This window comes from Lagopus leucura, unplaced genomic scaffold, assembly GCF_019238085.1.
Source record: "Lagopus leucura isolate 7727_CA_CO unplaced genomic scaffold, USGS_WTPT01 Super-Scaffold_1, whole genome shotgun sequence".
NCBI classification, from domain to species: domain Eukaryota; kingdom Metazoa; phylum Chordata; class Aves; order Galliformes; family Phasianidae; genus Lagopus; species Lagopus leucura.
In genome coordinates this window covers 41,344,841-41,364,829 of record NW_024962250.1, presented here as the reverse complement: position 1 = coordinate 41,364,829, position 19,989 = coordinate 41,344,841, and the positions used below count along the sequence as shown (strand labels likewise).

The 19,989-nt window shown below is 45.1% G+C and overlaps 1 protein-coding gene across 2 annotated transcripts in view; it reads left to right on the top strand.

The window, feature by feature from the left end:
- DDHD1 (DDHD domain containing 1) overlaps positions 1-19,989 on the top strand; it is a 62,507-nt gene that overhangs the window by 10,489 nt on the left and 32,029 nt on the right. Inside the window, exons 2-5 of one of the 2 annotated variants that reach the window (XM_042863006.1) lie at positions 4,795-4,968; positions 11,779-11,880; positions 17,509-17,637; positions 19,428-19,575. In XM_042863006.1, the coding sequence (XP_042718940.1) occupies positions 4,795-4,968; positions 11,779-11,880; positions 17,509-17,637; positions 19,428-19,575 (553 nt within the window). The remainder of the gene's footprint in view (positions 1-4,794; positions 4,969-11,778; positions 11,881-17,508; positions 17,638-19,427; positions 19,576-19,989) is intronic. The other variant, XM_042863016.1, reaches the window with a different exon arrangement.

The window sequence follows — 19,989 nt, the reverse complement described above, 5'->3', positions numbered from 1 at the left end:
ATTCAAGACGTGAATGAACGAGTGGATAGGAATGCAATTGGGCCTTAAAATAGCAGGTTTGGTACACTGCTGTTTCATGGCAATTACTGTAATAGCTTGTATCGTGCTGGATGAATCACAGGGTAATCTTGGTGTAATCTTGGTGCACCTGTCTGAGATTAGCGGGGTTGTTTACCGCAGCGCAGCTTTGAGGTTTCGCTCAGCCAGGTGATACGGAAGGACCTGCTGCTGTGTTGTAAGTCCCTGGGCTCCCCACCCAGCCTCATGCCCACAGCCATTGCCTCAACACACCGCCCTTCCTTCACCACCCAGTGCCACGATGGCAGCTGGTGGCCTTGAGGATCAGGAGGTTGCTGTTGCCCTGCCTGGAGTGTGACCTGAGTGCAGCCCAGCACTGCGCACTGGTAATGCAGCCATCAGAGAATCACAGCATGGCCTGGGTTGCACAGGAGCACAGTGCTCATCCAGCTCCAACCCCCTGCTGTGTGCAGGTCGCCAACCAGCAGCCCAGGCTGCCCAGAGCCACATCCAGCCTGGCCTTGAATGCCTGCAGGGATGGGGCATCCACAGCCTCCTTGGGCAACCTGTGCCAGTGCCTCACCACCCTCTGGCTCAAAAACTTCCTCCTCATGTCCAACCTAAACCTCCTGTCTCAGTGTAAAACCATTCCCCTTGTCCTGTCGTTGCTTGGTTTTCACAACCATCAGGAAGCTGTTTTTTTCCCCACTTTGCCAAGCCTCACTAACAAGCAGTGCTTGTTCACTGTCATCTGCAACAAATCTGATGTCTCTGAAAGACTGCGTTCACTTTTATGAAGACCAAACCGTGCTCCTGATGGCAGGAAGGGGCATTCCCTCTGTACTGGATGGTCTTTTTGCTGGGGTTTCCCAGCAGTGTAACAGTGATCAAGCCTGCTACGCACCCAGGATGAAATACAGCGAGCTGAGATGCTGTGGCTGCAGGCACTAAAAGATGCAGAGTGGTCGGGCTTGGAAGGGACCTCTGGAGATCAGCTCACCCAATCCCCAGTTGTTAAAGTGTTGGTGGGGACCAACTCCTGGATCTCCCTAAAATCCCACTGAGCTTTGGAAAACCTGGCTCCCTTATGAAGCCCTGCTTTGAAAACGAAGCCCTGTAATAATCTATCTCTGGATCCGAAAGTGATTTACAGATGAAGTGTTTTCCAGATAAATGCCCTTTCCAGCCCTAGAGCCAGATATATTATTTTATCTCTAAACCAAATTAGGCTGTAAAGATTTTACAATAAATGTTTTCTTATTTCAGTCGTTCCGTTTTTCCTGGCCCAGCTTCTCTGGGAGAGCCTGTTGCCCATCTATTATTTGAGATTTGCTGTTTGACTGCTGTGTTCTACTTTAAAGAAACTCAGTGGGAAAGTTTTTTTTCCATCAGAAAGAGCCTGAAAACGTTTATTTTAATTGCTAATGCTTCGAATTTTAGCAATCTGTAGGTGGAAATTCCCATGTGAAAACCTCGGAACCCTTCAGAAATGAAGAAGAGGTGTGTTGTCTTCATTTGGTTTGGAGTACAAAATAGTATTCACATCATTTATTTTTTTTTTTATTTTTTTTTAAATCTTTTTATGGATTCAGTGAATGGAGCCTCATCAGAACGCTTGGTGAAGAAAATTAAGGAGCTGCTTGCAGATTTTTCCCAGCGAGGATCAACATCTGACACAGTTGTGCCTTTGCTTTGGCAACAATGGGATCCTTTATGCTCACTGCCATGCCTTGTGTGCTTCGTTTCTTCCTGCAGGCAGAGCTGTGCTGTGAGAGCAGCAGAGCTGGATGTGTGTGCATGAGCCCTGCAGAGCAGCGTGGCTGTGTGACAGGTGTAAAACATAGGGGACACAGCCGAGGTGAAGACCAGCACACGATGAGCAGCTACTGCTGGAGTTTGCTTCTTGTTCTCCGTGCGGCAGTGATCAATAATGATTCACAATTGTGGTGTTTAACGGGTTGAGTTTGAGAAAGTTCATTCCAAAACCTGATGGTTGGCACTCTGTTCGTGGGTTGTCGACTCTAAAGTGAGTTTAGTTTTCACAGACAACTGCAGTTTGTGTCCTTTTTCATGACGATTAATTCCTGCAGTTCAAAGCGCCTTGAGTTCTTCTGATTGTTCGGATCCCTTTTCATTAAGTAACCGTGCCTTTCCAACAGCCCAGCCTTTTCATTCATCTGGTCGGATCAACGATACCCAAAACATCAGAAATCCAGGGTGGAACAATTCGGTGCTGTCTGGAAGAGCTGTTTTAGCAACTGAATGGCAGAAGTGGGTCCTGTGCTGCGCCACGGAATCATAGAATAGGTTGGAAGGGAGCCCAAGGATCATCAGGTTCCGACCACTGTGCCAAAGGTGTCTGTTGGCATTTTGGTCAGGCCAGCCAGATTGGTGCGGTCTGGTGCTGCAGCAGTGGTCAGAGCATTAAAACAGGCTTTGAGGATCTTGGAAGGGAGGAACAAGAGGGGATTGGGATGTGCAGGAGGCCGGGATGACAGAGGCTGGGGGTGATCAGAGCCTTTGTTTCAGGGGATTTGCTCCCTGCATCACGCTGCGTGCCTGCTTACGGGGCTGCCTGTGGGTTTCCAGTCGTGAGTACACTTGGGTAATCAGCAGAGCACCCACACCAGCACCCAGCCGTGATGTGGGCCGCTCTCTCTGGTTATCTGCCCACAGCAGCTGCTGCTTTCCCTGCTGCTCACCTCGCTGTGCTGCAGGAGCTGCCCAGCAGTGCCATCACACAGAGCCTGCCCTGCTCCAGCTGCAAGGCCAGGGCTGTTAGGGGATGATCGGCATTTCTGGTATTGTAGAAACACTGGTGGACTGTAAATCTTCTATGGTGAAGGTTTTGAAACAGGCTTTGGAACATGGAGTGTTCCTGCCTGGAGGGGAGATCCCTGCAAGGAGATTTCCCTTTAGTCTTCCTAGCTTGTAGCTGTGTTGGTCTAAGAGATGATGAATTCAGAATAAATAAGGGAGGTGTTTGCAGATCTCTGCTGCTTTTTGTTCTCCCCTGTGAGCACCTGGTATGAAAGTACTTCACATCTGACAGGCTGGGCATCTGCTTTCTGTTCCTGTGCTTGGGAACTCTTTGTGCTCTCTGTTGGTTTTTCTGTTTGGTTGTTTTTTTACTTTGCATTTATGTATCTAGTTTTCCTTTACTGTTTTTGTTTGTTTTTGCATCTATTGTTGCTTTTCCCAGCTGCCCTTATCAGCTGCTTTCACACCATCTGTGTAGGAGCAGTTCTTTGAGTAGCAAAGCCTTGGTGCTTTTTTTCCCTCATCTCCTTTTTTAAGTCTCTCCTTTTGTGGCTGAGTGCTTCGCTTCCTTGGAGAGCTGAGTTTGTGTGGTGTGTATGTACACGTGTACAATGTTTGCATTTGATTGAGTCTCTTCCAGCTTGTACTGGAAGTCAGTGGTGGGATTGCTTTCTTGGTCTTGGGTCTCAGCCAGTCCCATGGCCACAGCCCCAAAGGCTCTGGAACCCACACACTGCTCTCCTTGATTTTCCAGAGATGGAAAATGGGTCAGTCTGGAGAAGAGGAGGCTCAGGGAGATCTTATCTATAGCTCTGTGAAGGGTGGTGGTAGCGAGGTGGGGGTTGGCCTCTGCTCCAAGGCAACCATGATAGGATGTGAGAGAACGGCCTGAAGTGGTGCCAGGAGAGGTTCAGGTTGGCTGTGAGGAAACATTTCTTTGCAGAAGGAGTAATTCAGCAGTGGCACAGCTGCCCAGGGCTGGGGGGTCACCGTCCCAGAGGTGTTGCAGAGCCCTGGAGATGTGGCACTGAAGGATGTGGGCAGTGGGCACGGTGGGGTGGGCTGGGGGATCTTGGAGGTCTTCTCCAGCCTGCATGGTTCTATGAAGTCCTGAGCTAAAATGGATAGTGTTGTCTCATCGTGCTTGAGGGTATCTGTGCAAGAAGAGAGTTCTCACTCCCTGCAGTCACAGTACTGAATCTGGGCATCAGTCGTGGTTTGTTGAAGAACCATAGATGCCAGCACTCATTTTGGGGGAGAATTCTGTTGTATCACATGGACAACACATGCTCAGCACCCAGCTTCCTCGTTCGGAGCGCCGGAAGTGAAACTAGAGTGACAGTGACTGAAAACAACCCCCACTGCAGACTGGTTTTAATTAAGAAGTGACTTCACTCTTTAAAATCGTCCTTTATGTTAATTGATACACAGATGGAGTTATTTTAAGTGCAGTTCCCAAAAGAAACAAAGCTCTGTGCTGTCAAGGCAAGCGTATGTGGTTTGCTTTCTCCTCCTTGTTCTGCATCTTCTTTACAACTTTAAACCCCCAGTTCCTATCGGTCAAATTGTATAAAGGAACATGAGCCTCACAAAGTTCCTCGTTCTTTTTGAAAATACAGGGCAGCCACATAGAGAGGAGTATAAATCCCATTTTTAACCCAACACTCAGGTTTGCAGAATATACATCTTCCTGTCTGTTTCTTGCATCCTCAAACACGCTCAGCTCCATGGGGAAGAAGAGGTGTTTCTCAGTGTGTGGTTGGGGTTTCCTTGTTGGGATTCCCAGCACTGGAACAGGCTGCCCAGGGAGGTGGTGGAATCTCCTGCTCTGGAGATGTTCAAGACCTGCCTGGATGCCTACCTGTGCGACCTGCTGTAGGGAACCTGCTTTGGCAGGGGGGTTGGACTCGATGATCTCTGGAGGTCCCTTCCAACCCCTACAGTTCTGTGATTCTGTGATTCTCTGCTGTCAGTTTGGGTTCTGTCGCATAAAAGAATCTCTTGTTTGGTTTTCAGAAACGGAGAAGATTCCCGTAATGCGAGGGCAGTGGTTTATTGATGGTACGTGGCAACCTCTGGAGGAGGAGGAAAGTAACCTGATAGAGCAGGAGCACCTCAACCGATTCCGGGGCCAGCAGATGCAAGAGAGCTTTGATATGGAAGTATCAAAACCTGTTGATGGGAAGGAAGGTAAGATTACTTTGCATAACATGTCTTCTGGACAGCTGGAATCTTCTTCTTAACTAAGAGCTTGATCTGGGATGGTTTTCTGTTCTGCATAATGGGGAAGTTTACAGGGTGCAGTTTGCTGTCCCCTTCTCCACTGTATCTTCTGGTAGGATTTCCTGCTCTAGCACATTAGGTGAGCACTGTGGAATTATATTCACAGATGGACCTCTTGTTCCCATTTTGCTTAATGTTTCATATCTTTTAATTGTGTTTGAAATCTCATTTCAAACTGTAATCCCTTTATGGGCTAAGAAGTGTGTCAGTGTCTGAAGGCAAACTGGCTATTAGTTCTCTGGCTGGCGTTCCTAATTTCTGCCCTAAAGGGAGCATCCATTTTACAGATCACATTTCATTTTCCATTCTAGCTCAATCTGTGACTTTATTAGAGAAGTTTTCAGCCAGTCTGAAGTCTCGGGCATTCATTCAGTTATGGAAGTCCTTACGTTTTAATCACCAGGCTGAGGGCATTCAGTTAGGATTCTTGGCAATCTCAGTCAAACGCATTTAACTTTGTTAAGAATAGTCTTCTGAACTTACTGTGCAGTTGAACTGATTGCTCTGGGTAAATGTAGCACAGCAGAAGTTTATTATTTTTGGCTTTCACGCTTTGCGTTTGTGTGTCGGTTGTCCCTTGTGCAACTTTCTCAAAGGAGGAGCTGCAAGCGCAGAGCCCTGGCAATACGTTTTAGTAGCATTTTGGGGTTATCCTTTACAAAGCAACTTCGTGGTTTAAAGGAGCTTAAACAAAACTTGGAACAAAACGGTTACAGAGGTAGAAATGGCTGCGCTTTGGTGTAGACACGCAGTCCTCACGTGGGAGCTGTGCCATCACGTGCATAAAAGCTTGTGAATAATTTAGAAGCCAGATAGCATTCGGGGTTCTTCTGTAATAGGAAAACCAGAATCACATTTTTTTTACTTCAGGGGAATTGTTAGGAATACAGAAAGCAGCAAAGTCCTAGCTCCCTTCATAGCCAGTGAGGACACTGAACTGTCCTGGTTTTTATTTTGCATAGAATGGCTTGGGTTGAAAAGGACCACAGCGATCATCTAGTTTCAACCCCCCCTGCTGTGTGCAGGGTTGCCAACCACCAGACCAAACCATTTTTCCCCTGACCAACCCTGCAGAAGCCTTCTGCTTTAACAGCTCTGTCAGGTGGGTGCCTAAAGTCGGGTGACCTCTGACCCCCCAGCACAGTGCCCACAGCTTCTGAAGGGTGCTTTAACCTGGGTTTGGTTGGCCTGTATTAATTTATCATTTCAGTGCACTGATACAAATGCCAGCATTGTTATCGCAGCTGTAGCCCTGCTGAGAGCACAGTGTCATTTCTGGTTGGTCAGCATGAATTTGCTTGGAAAGCACATCCTTATGGCTGCTGAGTGCTTCCAGCCTTTAGTAGCATAATGTCTGTAGGAAGGAAGAGAAAATGCCTTCAGCTGCACTTGGGTTCACCTCATCGTGTAAGGAATGGGGCTCAGGTGGGCTTTTCTTCCAGCAAATGTCTGGGTTGTGGAACAGAAAAATTCAGATTTGAATCGAGGAAAGGAATGGGAAAGATACAGTCCTTGTTATTTACAGAAATGTAAGAGATCAGAGAGCCTCCAGCCCCCAGGGCCTTTTCTAGAGCTGAACTAGAACAATAACAGTGAGGTATGCAGTCACATCAAAAGGGAGCATAAGTCCCAACTCTCTGAAGGCTTTCTCCTAGAAATTCGGGAAGATGCAGAAAAAACGATCAACAGTAAGTGTGAAAAGTGGATTTTTCATCTTAATTAGCCTCTCAAAACATTTCTGATTGGCTGAAATCTGCGATTTCCATCTGCAGGTGGCATGGGGAGAAGCTTTACAACTTGCATTATCACTGGTGAGGTAAACATCATTAGTTGGAGAAGTGCTGAGTTCAGCTTAAATTGCTTAATTGCTTTGTTGCTGCAACTTGTCATTGCATCCTGTATTAAATACATCTCGGCCCCATCAAGGTTTACAGGTGACTGTTACTTAAGACTGATGAAAGCTAGGATGGACCTGTAGATATCACTGGGAGGCAAAATGCCTCTTCACAACACTACGATACAACCTTGTAAATGCTGAAAACCTAGCAGTCTTATCTGACCCGTCAGCAAGAGGGAAGGCAGTCTCTGCTGATTTGCTGTTACAATGCCTGTTATTACCTAGGCATAATTGCTTTATTATTTGATCGTGCCTCCTTGCCTCAGAAATAATGAATAACAGTGAGGCTCTTGCTGATATTCAGCTGACAGTCTTGTTGGGCCCTGATCTTAGGCCAGCTGTGCTTTAAAGCAGTGGCAGCAGGTTGAAAAGTTAAGAGTAGATTTCAGTTATTTGCTTTCTTAATTCTGCTCCCAGATTGAAGCATCTTAAGAAAACATGGATAAGCTTTATCCAGAACTTTTGTTGACGACAGACTGCCAATGAATAATTATTACCCCATTATTAAACTGCCAGTCCAAGAATGCCTTCCTTTGAAAGTGCACAACGTTTCAGAACAGTGGTCCCCAATCTGGCCTGCAGGGATGATAATAATGCTCATCCTACTCTTCAGTGCTCATGGAGACCAAGTATTTAATTTCATGCATTGCAAAATGAAGTGCACTTTTGCTGCCTGATGTATTTATTTCCTCCTGGCCTCTGATCCTCTGCAGTGGTCTCTGAGTGGTGATCTCAGCAGTGACATGACTTCCTTGGGTGAATCATTCGTCAGGTCAGAACTCCAAAATGGAGCACTTTGCTTATTTCTTGGCATCGTCAAAGCAGATTAACGTGAGCTTTGGTTTTTCAATATCCAACTGATATTTGGATTTGAGATTTGGGTCCCAGACGACTGAGTTCCAGAGCTGTGTCTGCTGCTTGTAGAAATTAGACAGATTCCTGATATTCCTGGAGGGGTGGTGAGCACCTGCCATGCTTGCAGGAGGCCACTTACCCTCACCAGAGGTTTCTGAAGTGCAGCATCATGTATATGAGATGTTGGCAAGTGACAGCTGATCTCTCAGGCCACCACACAGCAGGCAGTGTGTGTGTGTGTGGCTATGCAGGATGTTCTCCTTCCTGCCCCAAACCAGGCAGGAGGAATGCTACCAGAACACCAGTGCAAGCAGAAGCTGCAAAGAAATCACCTCTCACCTCCTTAGCCTGACTGCCCTCAGAGTTTGCTTTGATCCTGGCCAGATTCTGAATACGTTCTTCAGCTCTAAGTGTTAGTCTGATTGTTGATAGGCGAAGAAACGTTGCAATATTGCCTATGAAGAAGGGATAACCTTTAGAGCTACAGGAGGAATCCACATTGAGGATGAGGAGCAGAGATTTGGCCTCATTTCTCTGACTGCTTTGTTGTGGAAGAGACGATCTACAGCCTGTGCAAATCACAAATGTGATATTGGCAGATTCAGGACAGTATCTTCTAGCTTGCCCTCACTTGTGTAGCTTAGAAATCAATTTTTTGAGCAAGAGTAGTGCTGGTGTTGTCCTGTGGTGGTTGTACTGGGAGCTCGGTGTTTGCTGCTCAAGTCTTTCCTACAGCAGTCCTGTCTGACACCTTCAACCACTCAGTGAGATGCTGCACTGCTGAAGCTGTATCTGTGGGCTCCCACCGACTGCCAGCTCCGATTTTTAGTTCTGCCACCGTGCTGATAGGTAAAATAGGATGATGTTGGGGGCTTTTTGAGCCTCATGTTCATTTGCCCATGCGTTGATTGGGTTTTTTTTTCATCCAGGCTTTTTTGATAAGAACAAGGGTTTTGCTCGTCTTTCTTAGGGAAGGTTCATTGTTCAAGCTGAACATGCATAGGTTAATATCAGCATGAGGTGCAAGGTGACATTTTTGTTCTTAGGTTCAAAATTTTAAATATAGATATTGACCATTGAAATATGAAACTAAGGAGTTTGTTTGGTCACACTGAGATGGCTGTCACTGCCTTCCTGCAGCACTACTGACCTTTCTTGTACTGTGCTTCTGCCCATGTATTATGCTTGAATATATTGTTGTTAAATAACTCTATAAATATTTGAGACCTTTATTGTAACACTTGTTCTGTGAAGCAGCGTTTAAGGTGAAAACATTTTGAAAGGAATACCAAAAGGGTATTGTAAAACCTTGTTAGCAAACAGTAAGATTAAAAGGTATAGAATAAGTAAGATTTAGAAACTTATTTTCATACATGCTCAGACAGTGAGTTTAGGACTTGCTCATCTGAAGAGCAGCATTCTCTAGCAACCTCGGTGAGGTCAAGGCCACTGTAAGACAAAAACAAAGCCATGAACTTGGATAATAGCAAGTTCTGAAAGGATCTTAGGCTAGATGCTTTGCTAACATCATTTAACCACAGTAAAGGCAGGAATGTTCTGCATCTGAAGTGTTGCTTTTTCTCCTTTGCTGTGTGATCGAAGCCCACACGTCCCCTGCTGTGTGCTCCTGCAGCACAGAGGAGCTGTTAGCAGGCAGCACAGCTCCAGCTGCAGAGAGGGAGGAGCAGTGTCTGCAATACAGAGCAGCCTGCCATTGAGCTGCAGGTTAGCTCTTAGAGTCAGGTATAGTTAGGTACCTGTCTTTTGTTCTTCTGTTAGCTTTTCAAGAATATTCATTTAACTGGGGAGAAGTGATGCTGGAAGTTTAATACACATGATGGTAAAATAGGGACAGATGTTTAGAGAGGGCAGATGGAGGTTGGATGTCAGGGGAAGTTGTGTGCTGTGAGAGCAGTGAGGTGCTGGAACAGCTGCCCAGAGAGGCTGTGATGCCCCGTCCATCCCTGGAGGTGTTGAAGGCCAGGTTGGATGGGGCCCTGGGCAGCCTGGGCTGCTGTGAAATGGGGAGGTTGGTGGCCCTGCATGGCACAGGGGGGTTGGAGCTTCGTGATCCTTGAGGTCCCTTCCAACCCGGGCCATTCTGTCATTCTGTAGCTGATTGTATTTGCAGAGAGGTGGTGGAGCATCCGTCCTTAAGAATGCTCAGATTTCAGCTAGAAATTGCCAGAGCAACCTGATCCAAACGTGATATTACATTCAACTGAAAAGCTGATCCTGTCTGTGGGAAACTGGAGCAGATAACCCCCCAGCAAGTTCCTTCAATGGAAATCAGCTCTGTGATTCTGTGAGAGACTGTAAGAAATGTAGAAATCCCCATGAGTCAGAATCAGAACAGATTTTATAATGCATTGATTTTGAAACTGTGTGAGTTTCTTGGGTTTTGCTATGGGCTTCAGTGTGTCATTACACACCATGAAAAGTATAGAAATTGTGTTTGGAGTTTTTGCTGTTTTGCCTTAGGCTTCAAATACAGTTTTCTCTGTTGATTAAAACAGAAAAAACCATTAACAATACATTTTTGTTGCAGCTGACTATGCTAACCTTTAGTAAGGAAAGTCTCATTCACGCAGTCACAGAATTGCCAGGATCAGAAGGGATCTGTGGAGATTGAGAAAGCAGCAGAGCCAATGAGGGCAGGTTGCTCAGGATGTTTCCATGGGGTTTTGATTATCTCCAGCAGAGGAGACTCCACAGCATCTCCGTGGGCAGTCTGTTCCTGTATTGCCACAGCCAGCACAGTACTCTGTAGGCTGAATTGTTCCATCGAGTCCCAGTGCAGGAATGATGAGCCTAGTTTCCCTCCCTGTAGAAAACTGATGTGCAACAGTAATGTACAGCATCTGTATGAAGGCATCTGCTGACAGAGCTTTGAGCTGAGAGCATGAGGAGGTGTGAGATGCCCTTGACAGAAGCATGGAATATCACTTGTAAGTTACTGGGCTGTAGAGCATTAATTACTTCTAATGCCTGTAAGGGAGGGTGATGTCAGTTACATTTTCCCATTCCCCAGCAGGCAAACTGATTTCCAGCCATTGCAGCCTCAGCAACTTTATGGATTCAGAAGCCCAACTGGAGACTCTGATTTCTCACTGGCTTTAAGCACGCACATTCTTGACTACATAAGGTTTTTGAGGCTCCTGTTGTTTGCTTACAATCCAAGGCTATTTGTACGAGTGCAGAAGGTGGGTTGGTAGGAGCTCACCCTCAGCCTTGCTGTGTAAGTGCCAAGAGAAGCAGCCACATGACTGCATAACTCAATCTGCTTGGCAGCAGTTTCCCCTTTCCTTCAAGCACTCCTTCCGTAAATTGCACAGCACTGATGTGAAGGTAAGTCCGAGAAAAAGAATCTTTGGCACAGCTATGTGGTGTTTCAGGGGTGAAGTAAGACGAGTGAACGTCTAATAGGACCTGTGGGCTTGCCTTGCCATCCAAGGGAAGCTCCTGCTCACAATGGGAGGGCTGTCAGAGGCACGGTGTGTGCTGCTGGGTTTCTCTGCTGAAGGACTCACAGCACAGGTTAACAGTGGGATGTCGTTTCTTGCAGTCTTTGGGGAAAATAATAGAGCTGTGCTTGAAGATGAGTTGTTTATTTTTCCAAATGTTTAGAGTCTGCTTAAAAGTGCCTTTGTTCTGCCCTGTGCCAACTTGTGTGTTAATGCTTTGGTACGCCTCGATGCAAAGGCACTCAGTGAAACTGCATGCACTGTCACAGCTTTCCTTTCCTAACGCCCTGAGCTCTGTTGTGATGTCATAACTGTTTATGAAGAGCAAAGAGACTGAATGTGCCTAACGTGACCTGACGCTCATGCTACAGAACCAGTTTAAGTGTGTGTGCTTTTTCAACAAATGTATCGACTCTTTTTCTTTTGTGATGGTAATGCTAATGAAAAAAATGATGCTCCTTTTAAAAATTTTACTTTGAAGCTCAGTGTTTTTACTTTTAGTTCTCTACTACCTCCCTCCCTTCTCCCTCCCTTCTTTGTTCAAATGGAGAGGATATAAGGAGAATTCAGATGCTGCATGTCTTAAACGAAAGCGTTCCCAAGGTACAGTAATTGTAGATTATTATTTTTTTTCTTGTAGTACTCCTGGCATAGGAAGCTTTGCATTCTAGTTTGCTCGTGTCAGTTAAATGTGCTAGAATTACATGCTTCACTTTCTTGCACCGTGTTCTTGCCATTTCCCCCACATGGGAAGGAAAAAGCACTGAATCTTAGGAGAAAAACAGCAGTGCTGCGAGTCGTAGAGAAAAGTAGATGCTAGCAATACTGTGCTCTAGTTTTATTATGATTGTTTGTGGCTGTGATTAATGACTGTAAACTTTTGCTTCTTACACACTCACTTTGTGGTTTGACTTTCTCAGTAAAACAGAAGCAACACTTTTAGAACCTCTGTAGGCCCAGCGTAAGGGAGACTGTACTGGGGAAGGAACTGAATAAAGAGTTTTGTAGTAGGCAGAATTTGGCTGACCAACCTTGGGATGATGGATGCATCTCTAGTTTTGTGTCAAAAGTTATTTTTACTGCAGCTTTTGTATCAATATTGGAATGAAGTCACCAGACATAGGATATGAAACAGGGAGGCTGTAGAGAATGCACCATCAAGGCTGCTGTAACACAGGAGGAACTTGGAGCTGTGGAACAGCTGATGTTGTGCCAATTTGCTTCAGAAGGTGGAAGTGGTTCTTACAGGAGCCATTAAGGATTGCAGAAGGTTCCAAAGCACTTTGCCCCACATCTTTGGCATTGTTAGAGCTGGCAGTGATTAAACTCGTACTGACCACAGTGACATTGGAACCAGCCTGCTGCAAAAGGCACCTTTGATTTAAAATGTCAACACATCTGGTAGGTTTAGAGTTATTCCTGTCATACCGTATATTTCTGTAGTTCCTAGGAGTATTCTGAAGGGTGAGGATCTACTTTGGCATGCATAAGTGTTTGCCTTGGAATTCCTACCATAATATTTTGCTGTAGTTGAGTCTAAAATGCAAATGTCTGAAAGCGTAGAGATGCATAGGAAATCATTTCCTGCCTCTTCTCACACCTGGAACTCAAATCTGTAAAAGGTGAAAAGCATCGTAAAAAATACGATCGTAAAAAGTGAGAAAACTTGTCATCATAATTTTGAAATTATTTTACACATTATTTTTTCTCCAAATCATGTTCGTTTGTAGTGTCAAATGGATTTGAATTAAGATTGCTTATTGGGCAATTAGTGACGTTCTTGAGTTAGAAGGTGAAAATTCCTGGGGAAAAAAAGAAGAAAAAGAAGACAAGCATGGATTTCAAGCAGTATAAATCTGTTCTCTGGTCTTTTAGCCCTAACAAGGATGCCAGTGTCTTTGTGGAGTAGATGGAGAGCAGCTCTTAACACTTCAAAGATGCTTTTCCTTATTGATTTTGACTTGCATTGGCACTCTGGTGGGAAAGAATCACCCCACGCTTCGGTCTTGGCTGGTAGATGAAAGAGCCAAGTTAAAACCAGGTGCTTACCTTAAAGGGTATTTAATTTTAAACTGCTGGCCCTGTGAGATGCCAGCTTCAGGTGCCTGTCTGCAGGTGCCTTCTGCTGGAAGCGTTTGGCTCCTGAAGCACTGGAGCCAGCATGCTGTTTGTGCTGGCAGCACACCTGCAGTCTGCACACCCCAGCTTCTGTGCTATGATGCTGCTCCTCAGCTATTCTCCAGCTGTTGTGGCTTAAGTTGAGTTTCTGCTGTCTGAGATCAGGTTCTTCAAGACTGGAGGAATAGGTACTTTAGATTTTCTTTACCTCTTCGTTCTTAATATTTAAACTTTATAGAGGGACGTTTTCCTCTGTGTTCATCTGTCTTGGTGAGATTGGAGATTTGTGTGATGGCAATTCCTTTCCTTTCCCTCACACTTCACCTATAGAATTACAGAATCGTTCAGGTTGGAAAAGACCTCTAAGATCACCAACCCCAGCCCTCCATGCCCACTGGCCACATCCTTCAGTGCCACATCTCCATGCCTTTGGACCACCTCCGGTGACCCCATTGCTCTGGTGCAGCTGTGCCACTCCTTTCAGAGGAGAAATCCAACCTGAACCTCCTCTGCTGCAATTTAAGGCCATTACTGTGCTTCTCTCTGCTGTCTTCCATCTGCAGCTGGGCTGGGGCTTCCATTTGTTTGTACTCTAGGTGTCTGTTTGCTTGGTATTCCTGAGGGGAAAAAAAAAAAGGAAGATTAATTTCTCTTTCCCAGATACAGAAGAAACCAAAACTTGATCTCATTTTCAAAGGCTTTGGGTTTTAATGCCAAACTGGAAAACTGAGCAGCGTGCAGAATACTGAGGGGTTTTGCAACAGGGGAAGGGGCATATGCAGTGACTCCTGCTAAGAAAGCTGCACGTGTTCTTAATGTCAGAGAAGGTGCCCATGTGAAAACAAAGCTGCAAGAAGCCTGATCCAGAGGGATGTTCCTGTCCCATGGCTTTGTCAGGAGATGCCTTCGTCTTCTGTGCAATCCACACGTACAGCGTGCTCCTGGAGGACCACAAGGCAGAGCTATGAACATGAAGGGCATTCCCCTGTGCCCTACCTGCTGCCTGACCTGAATTCTGCAACTTGATCGCGGTGCTTCTTCAGTGAAACCACGGCATGCCTTGGTGACTTCGTGACACTCAGTGACACCTGATGGTATGAACAGCTCCAGAGATGTCACTTTGACCACCTCTGCACCGTTTGGGTGGTTCACATCACAGCCTTTGGGTCTGGAAAGAAAATATAAATTGTTATCATCTCATCTTCAGGAATATATCATTCTTTCTTCTTTGGGTTCAAAATAGCATTGGCAGCATTTGTTATCCCATACCTGGAAAACGTGTTTACACTTGTTTGCTTTTATTTTCTTTTTAAATGATTATTTTCAAACTGCTATCAAATCTTCTCCAAAGACGTGTTTGCTTCCTGCCTTGCCGTTAACAAACTCTGCAAATGTCAGCAGTGAAAGCCCCTTTCATTGGGCTCTTGATTACCATGAGAATCATAGAATCCTAGAACAGCCTGGGTTGCAAAGGAGCACAGTGCTCATCCAGCTCCAACCCCCTGCTGTGTGCAGGTCACCAACCAGCAGCCCAGGCTGCCCAGAGCCACATCCAGCCTGGCCTTGAATGCCTGCAGGGATGGGGCATCCACAGCCTCCTTGGGCAACCTGTGCCAGTGCATTGAATTTTCTCATTTTAGGAGATTTATATTCTTGTGATGGACAAGGCAGCCAGGGTTGGAGTATTTCTAAGAGTTGGAACTGGGAAACAGAGAATCTCACCCTATCTCAGAAAGAATATGGGATAGTGTTTGGAACAGGTTGATCCTCAGTCAGACTGTTTAAGCGTCCCAAGAAGGAAAACTGAGAAACAAGAACCACTTTTTAAAACACTTGAGTGTGATGGGGGAAAGGAAGGATGTATAATCCAAGTGCTGAAAAAGATATATTGATATGTATTTGTATCTGACCTTGAATGCAGTGTGTGTCTGCCTTGACAACGTGTCTCAGAGAGGTAAGCTATTCTGTTCCCAAGAGGCAGGGAAGCACAGTCCTGAGTATTACTGATAGTTTCACGTGGTGCTCTTGTTAGAAGCAGACCCAATTTTTCGGGTTCCCTTTTGAATGCACTGCTAAATATCCATAGTGTTGGATGTTCATTTGCAGTTCCTTAGTGCACGCATGCATAGGTTTTAGTTTATTTCCATGTGTCCTTCAGCAGACATTTTTGAAGAGTATAGAAGTGGAAGTTAGACTTTATTCTTTCAATGTGAGAATAATTAATGCAAAATCAAGAAAATCTACCACTTCCTGTATTTCCTTCCCAATGGAGAGGCTGGCCTTGATTTCAGAAGGCATTTGAGAATTGCTGCTCTTCACACTGCTGTTCTTCCAATGGTAGCAAGCAGTTGAGCCACAGACTTCTCTACTTCTTCCTGTGCATGCTTAGAGGCTTGAGCATGGCGTTCTCCGAAGGCATCGTGCTTCAGTCCTGCTCTGTCAGCTTCCCCAGAAACGTACTGAGAGAAGGATTTCACAGAGCTCACATGGAATAAACCTCTGCTGTTAAAGACCTGCTGAGTGGATGCATGAAAAGTCTACAGTGGTCGTGGATTCATGGGTAGAGGAGTCAGCAGCCATGCAGAAGGAAGCCTTTGCCCATGGACTGCTCATCTCTCAGCACATCACAGCCTGTTGCATTGGCTCCACGTCTGAAAGAAGTCTTGCTAGGAATTTCCTTTCTTCTCTGATTCTAAACTGAGATCTCTGGATATGGGCTTCTCTCTTCACCTGCAAGGAAAAATCACTTTGTTGTTCTTTGGGTTCTCGCTATATTACTTCTTGCTCTGGCCACTCATCAGCCCAAGCTGACACATCTAAGCCAGGCTGGCTTCCCTTCTTCTTCTATGCCACTGTAAAACAGCAGTGTAGTTCTACTTTTTGCGGATCAGCTGTTAACTATGGGGGAAAGGGGTAATCCTTCTCTAATCTCCTTGTTTCTCAGAGACTTAATTTGGTTTTCCTCAGGCTATTTTGGGTCTATCTGCCTTGGAAAAGAAAGAAGAAATGCTTCAGGGCAAAGGTCACACAACATTTAATTAATTTGTGCTGGAAGAAAGTTAAAATATGAAACCATGACGGCTCATACTTTCTCAGAATGTTTTGTGACTACAAAAAATCAGAGTAGCTTCAAGTAGAGGACAGATTAGAGCCGAGCTTGTTATGAAAAAGTAGCATAAAACCCCTGTGAGTGTTTTCCATGGCTTCACAGCCTTTTTTGCAAGACCCATGATGTGGTTTAACAACATTTTCTTTTCATAGGGCTATTGCTGTTAGTTGTCAGGTCTCCAAGTGCTGAATGTTGCACACTGGACGAGAGCTAAGCAGCAGATTTCCAAGCACAGGTGATATCCGTGTTGCTGGTGATGCAGCAGCTGTGGTGCTGCTTTGTACACAGAAGCTCAGCTGGGAGATTCTGGCTTGCATTATTGCGTGCCTGCTGTGCTTAACCCCAACAGTCAGGCAGTGTGTCATGAGGTTGGTTCCTGAGTTCAATCCGTTCCAAATCTGGAAAGCACAATCACTGCACAAAAAAAAAAAGCACTAGAGCTCTTTAGGAGCTTTTGAAAGAGCAAAATTCTGTCCTGTGCCAGAAATTACTCATTCAGAGGCTTTCTCACTGAACCACATTTTCAGCTCCTGGACGTTTCTGAAAGAATAGCAGAAGCAATAGAGCCTTCTCATAATGGAGCCTTGAAAGCCTCTGTGTTACTCTGATGCCCCGTAGCCTTGGTCGAAAGCAGGGATCCCACTGTATGGCTGCAAAGGAGAGAAGGTAGGAGTGCACTTTCCTAGCAGAAGTGCATTGGTCAGCAGTATTGTGGGGGTGCATCTCCCTTCCCCCCTCGTTTTTTGCTTTCAGTTAAGGATATGCTATAGAAGCCTACCAGGGTGCAGGAGGATGATGTGCAATGTCCTCTCCAAACTGCTCTTTGTTCTGGTCAGATTAATCCTCAATGTAAAAGCTTTCCAAGGTAAGAAGCAGTATGGATTTAGGTATAATGGAGCACTAGATATAAATGTGTATGTGTGAATTACCCTTCTCTCTGTTTCAAGAGGCTTTTGTTTTTCCCCTTACCCATCTAAATTCAATGTTGTTCCTTTTTGCTGCAGCTATTCATAGTCTAAAGTTGAGTCGCAACCATGTGGACTGGCACAGTGTGGATGAAGTGTATCTGTACAGTGATGCAACAACATCTAAAATTGCAAGAACTGTTACACAAAAGTTGGGGTTTTCCAAAGGTAATATTTCTCAGAGTTTGTAAAAAAAACATAATGCAAATATCTGTATCTGAAGTTTTAATATGTGACTGGCCCCTTATTGCTGGCGGGGTTTTGCAGGGGGGTGTAATAGGTTCCTGAGGTTGCATAATTGTAACTGGACATGGAGTGTTTTTGTTACGTTTGTTCCTTGTTACTTTGGAAGCAGCAGTTCTCATGTCCTTGCTGCATAATGCTGCTACTACAGTGGCAGTGTCTGACAGCCACAGTGTAAGAATTACAGTTGCCTTTGCAACCTTAGCTTTCTTTCTGTGTCCTTACAGACTGTGATGCTCTCCTTAAAAACACGGTTGTGCCTCCCCCTCTTGCCAGCTTGTGCTTTTTTCAGTTCATTGGACAGACCTATGAACTGAGAGGAGGGGTGAAGCACTTAGATCTAAATGGAAAGCATTTTCTGTAGGAATCCAGGCTCATTTAAGCTCAAAATTACCAGTTTTATAACCAGCGAAGCTGAGACAGTTATGAGAGAGGATGTTCCTCCTCAAATAGAGGCAGACTGTTGTCCATCTGGAATACTGGGACGTGTCCTCCCTGCTGTGCTGCTCCTGTGCATTACTGGGTAACTACAAAAACAAGAAGAGGCACAGGTTGCTTTTATTTTTTTCCTTGGTTTCTGAAGAGGCCAGGTAACAGGTCTGGCTTTAATCTGATGCCTCTGTTCTGTAATTACTGCCCTCTTAACCCACAGGGCTCTTGGGTGGATACTTAATTAATGTTTGCCAAGAATTAGTATAATTTAAGGCTCTCGTTGCCCAAGTTTCCAGAAGAGATGAAGTATTCTGTATCCACAGTGTGATTTTGGACAGCGTGAAATAGGTAATGTAGACATTCTGTCCTAAATGCTTTGGGAAGACAAATAGCGAATAGAAGCTCCCATGATAAACCTGTCACGTATAAGAACTGCTCTCACTATTTCTGTTGTGTTTTCCTCCTCCTCTGAAACAAAACGAGTTGCTTCTTGCTGTTTTTTCCCCACGAGGGATGGTGCTGCCTTGCTCTGTGTTGCATCCGAAGGGCTTTGCTGAATGCCAGCTTTTCTAGTGTTGCACAGCCAGCTCTCATAGGAGGCTGTTGCCTTCTGTATGGCTCTGTCACTAGAGGGGGATGAAGCCACGCTGTGCCCTGGGTTTCAGCAGCCACCCGCAGGGCAATCAGAGGATACCCATACCTGCAGAATTGATTTTTGCTTTGGGCACTGAACTGGAGAATGCCTGGGGAAACATGGGGTTTAATTGGCTGGAAAAACATGTACAGTTTGTCACTTTGTAGGAGAAATCTAAAGCCTTTCAAGCAGCTCCTCTAATGCCATCAGAGATCCAATGACAGTGAGTGCCTGTTTTATGGCAAGATCGTTTCAGTGATCACCTGCTGGGGAAGTAAGGTGGAGATACAAGGAATTTTAATGGCTGAGGTGTGTTGAAGAAGAGCATTATGTAATAAAAGTTAATGGGCAATCACACAACTGTTCTCTGAAAAAGTTGTTTTTCAAACCAGCTCTGAAATTGGTTCTTTTTGCATTGGAAATGGCTTTCTAATACATTGACTGAGAGAATGAATGTCACCTTGTTGCTCGGATCTCTCAGGAGTTGAAAACTGCAGATTGTTAAATTGCATACTAATCCTTTCTGTGTAATTGTATTTTCAGAATACTTTTTAATGTATTGGTCTCAGACAAATTAAGCTTCTGTCAATGTGTAAGACCATTGCATTTCATGAAATGTAACTGATCTAGGATCATGTTTTTTCTGCAGCTTCAAGTAGTGGGACAAGGCTACATAGAGGCTATGTAGAAGAAGCTACCTTAGAAGACAAGCCACCACAAACTAGTCACATTGTGTTTGTTGTGCATGGTATTGGGCAGAAAATGGACCAAGGAAGGATCATCAAAAATACAGCTATGTGAGTCCTTCATTGTGTTTGCAGTAGCAACTCTAACCTGAATAAAATGCTGACATTGTAAAGGACAGCAGATCCTTCAGTTTAAGCTGCATCTCTTCCAATTTCCTTCTCCCTCTCTGCCCCTGAGTCATTACTCTTTGTACTGGGAGTGCATTACTTTCTATGTTAGCTCAACTGTATGAGCCTAAGGGAAAGCAGCTGCAATCAGGAAGAGCAAGGATGTATTTTGTTTTCATGACCAATGCTTCTGACTTGTAGGGGACTGTCTGGTGCATTTCCAGCACCAGTGCTCAGTGACTTGGTCAAGTGAGGGAAGATTTTCATTTGACCAAAATCAAGGGGAATCTCCATTGCTCCTGCAGGTTGTCAGAGCAGTGAGCAAGTGAAGTGTGTGCTGGTAAGAGTGAAAGTGAG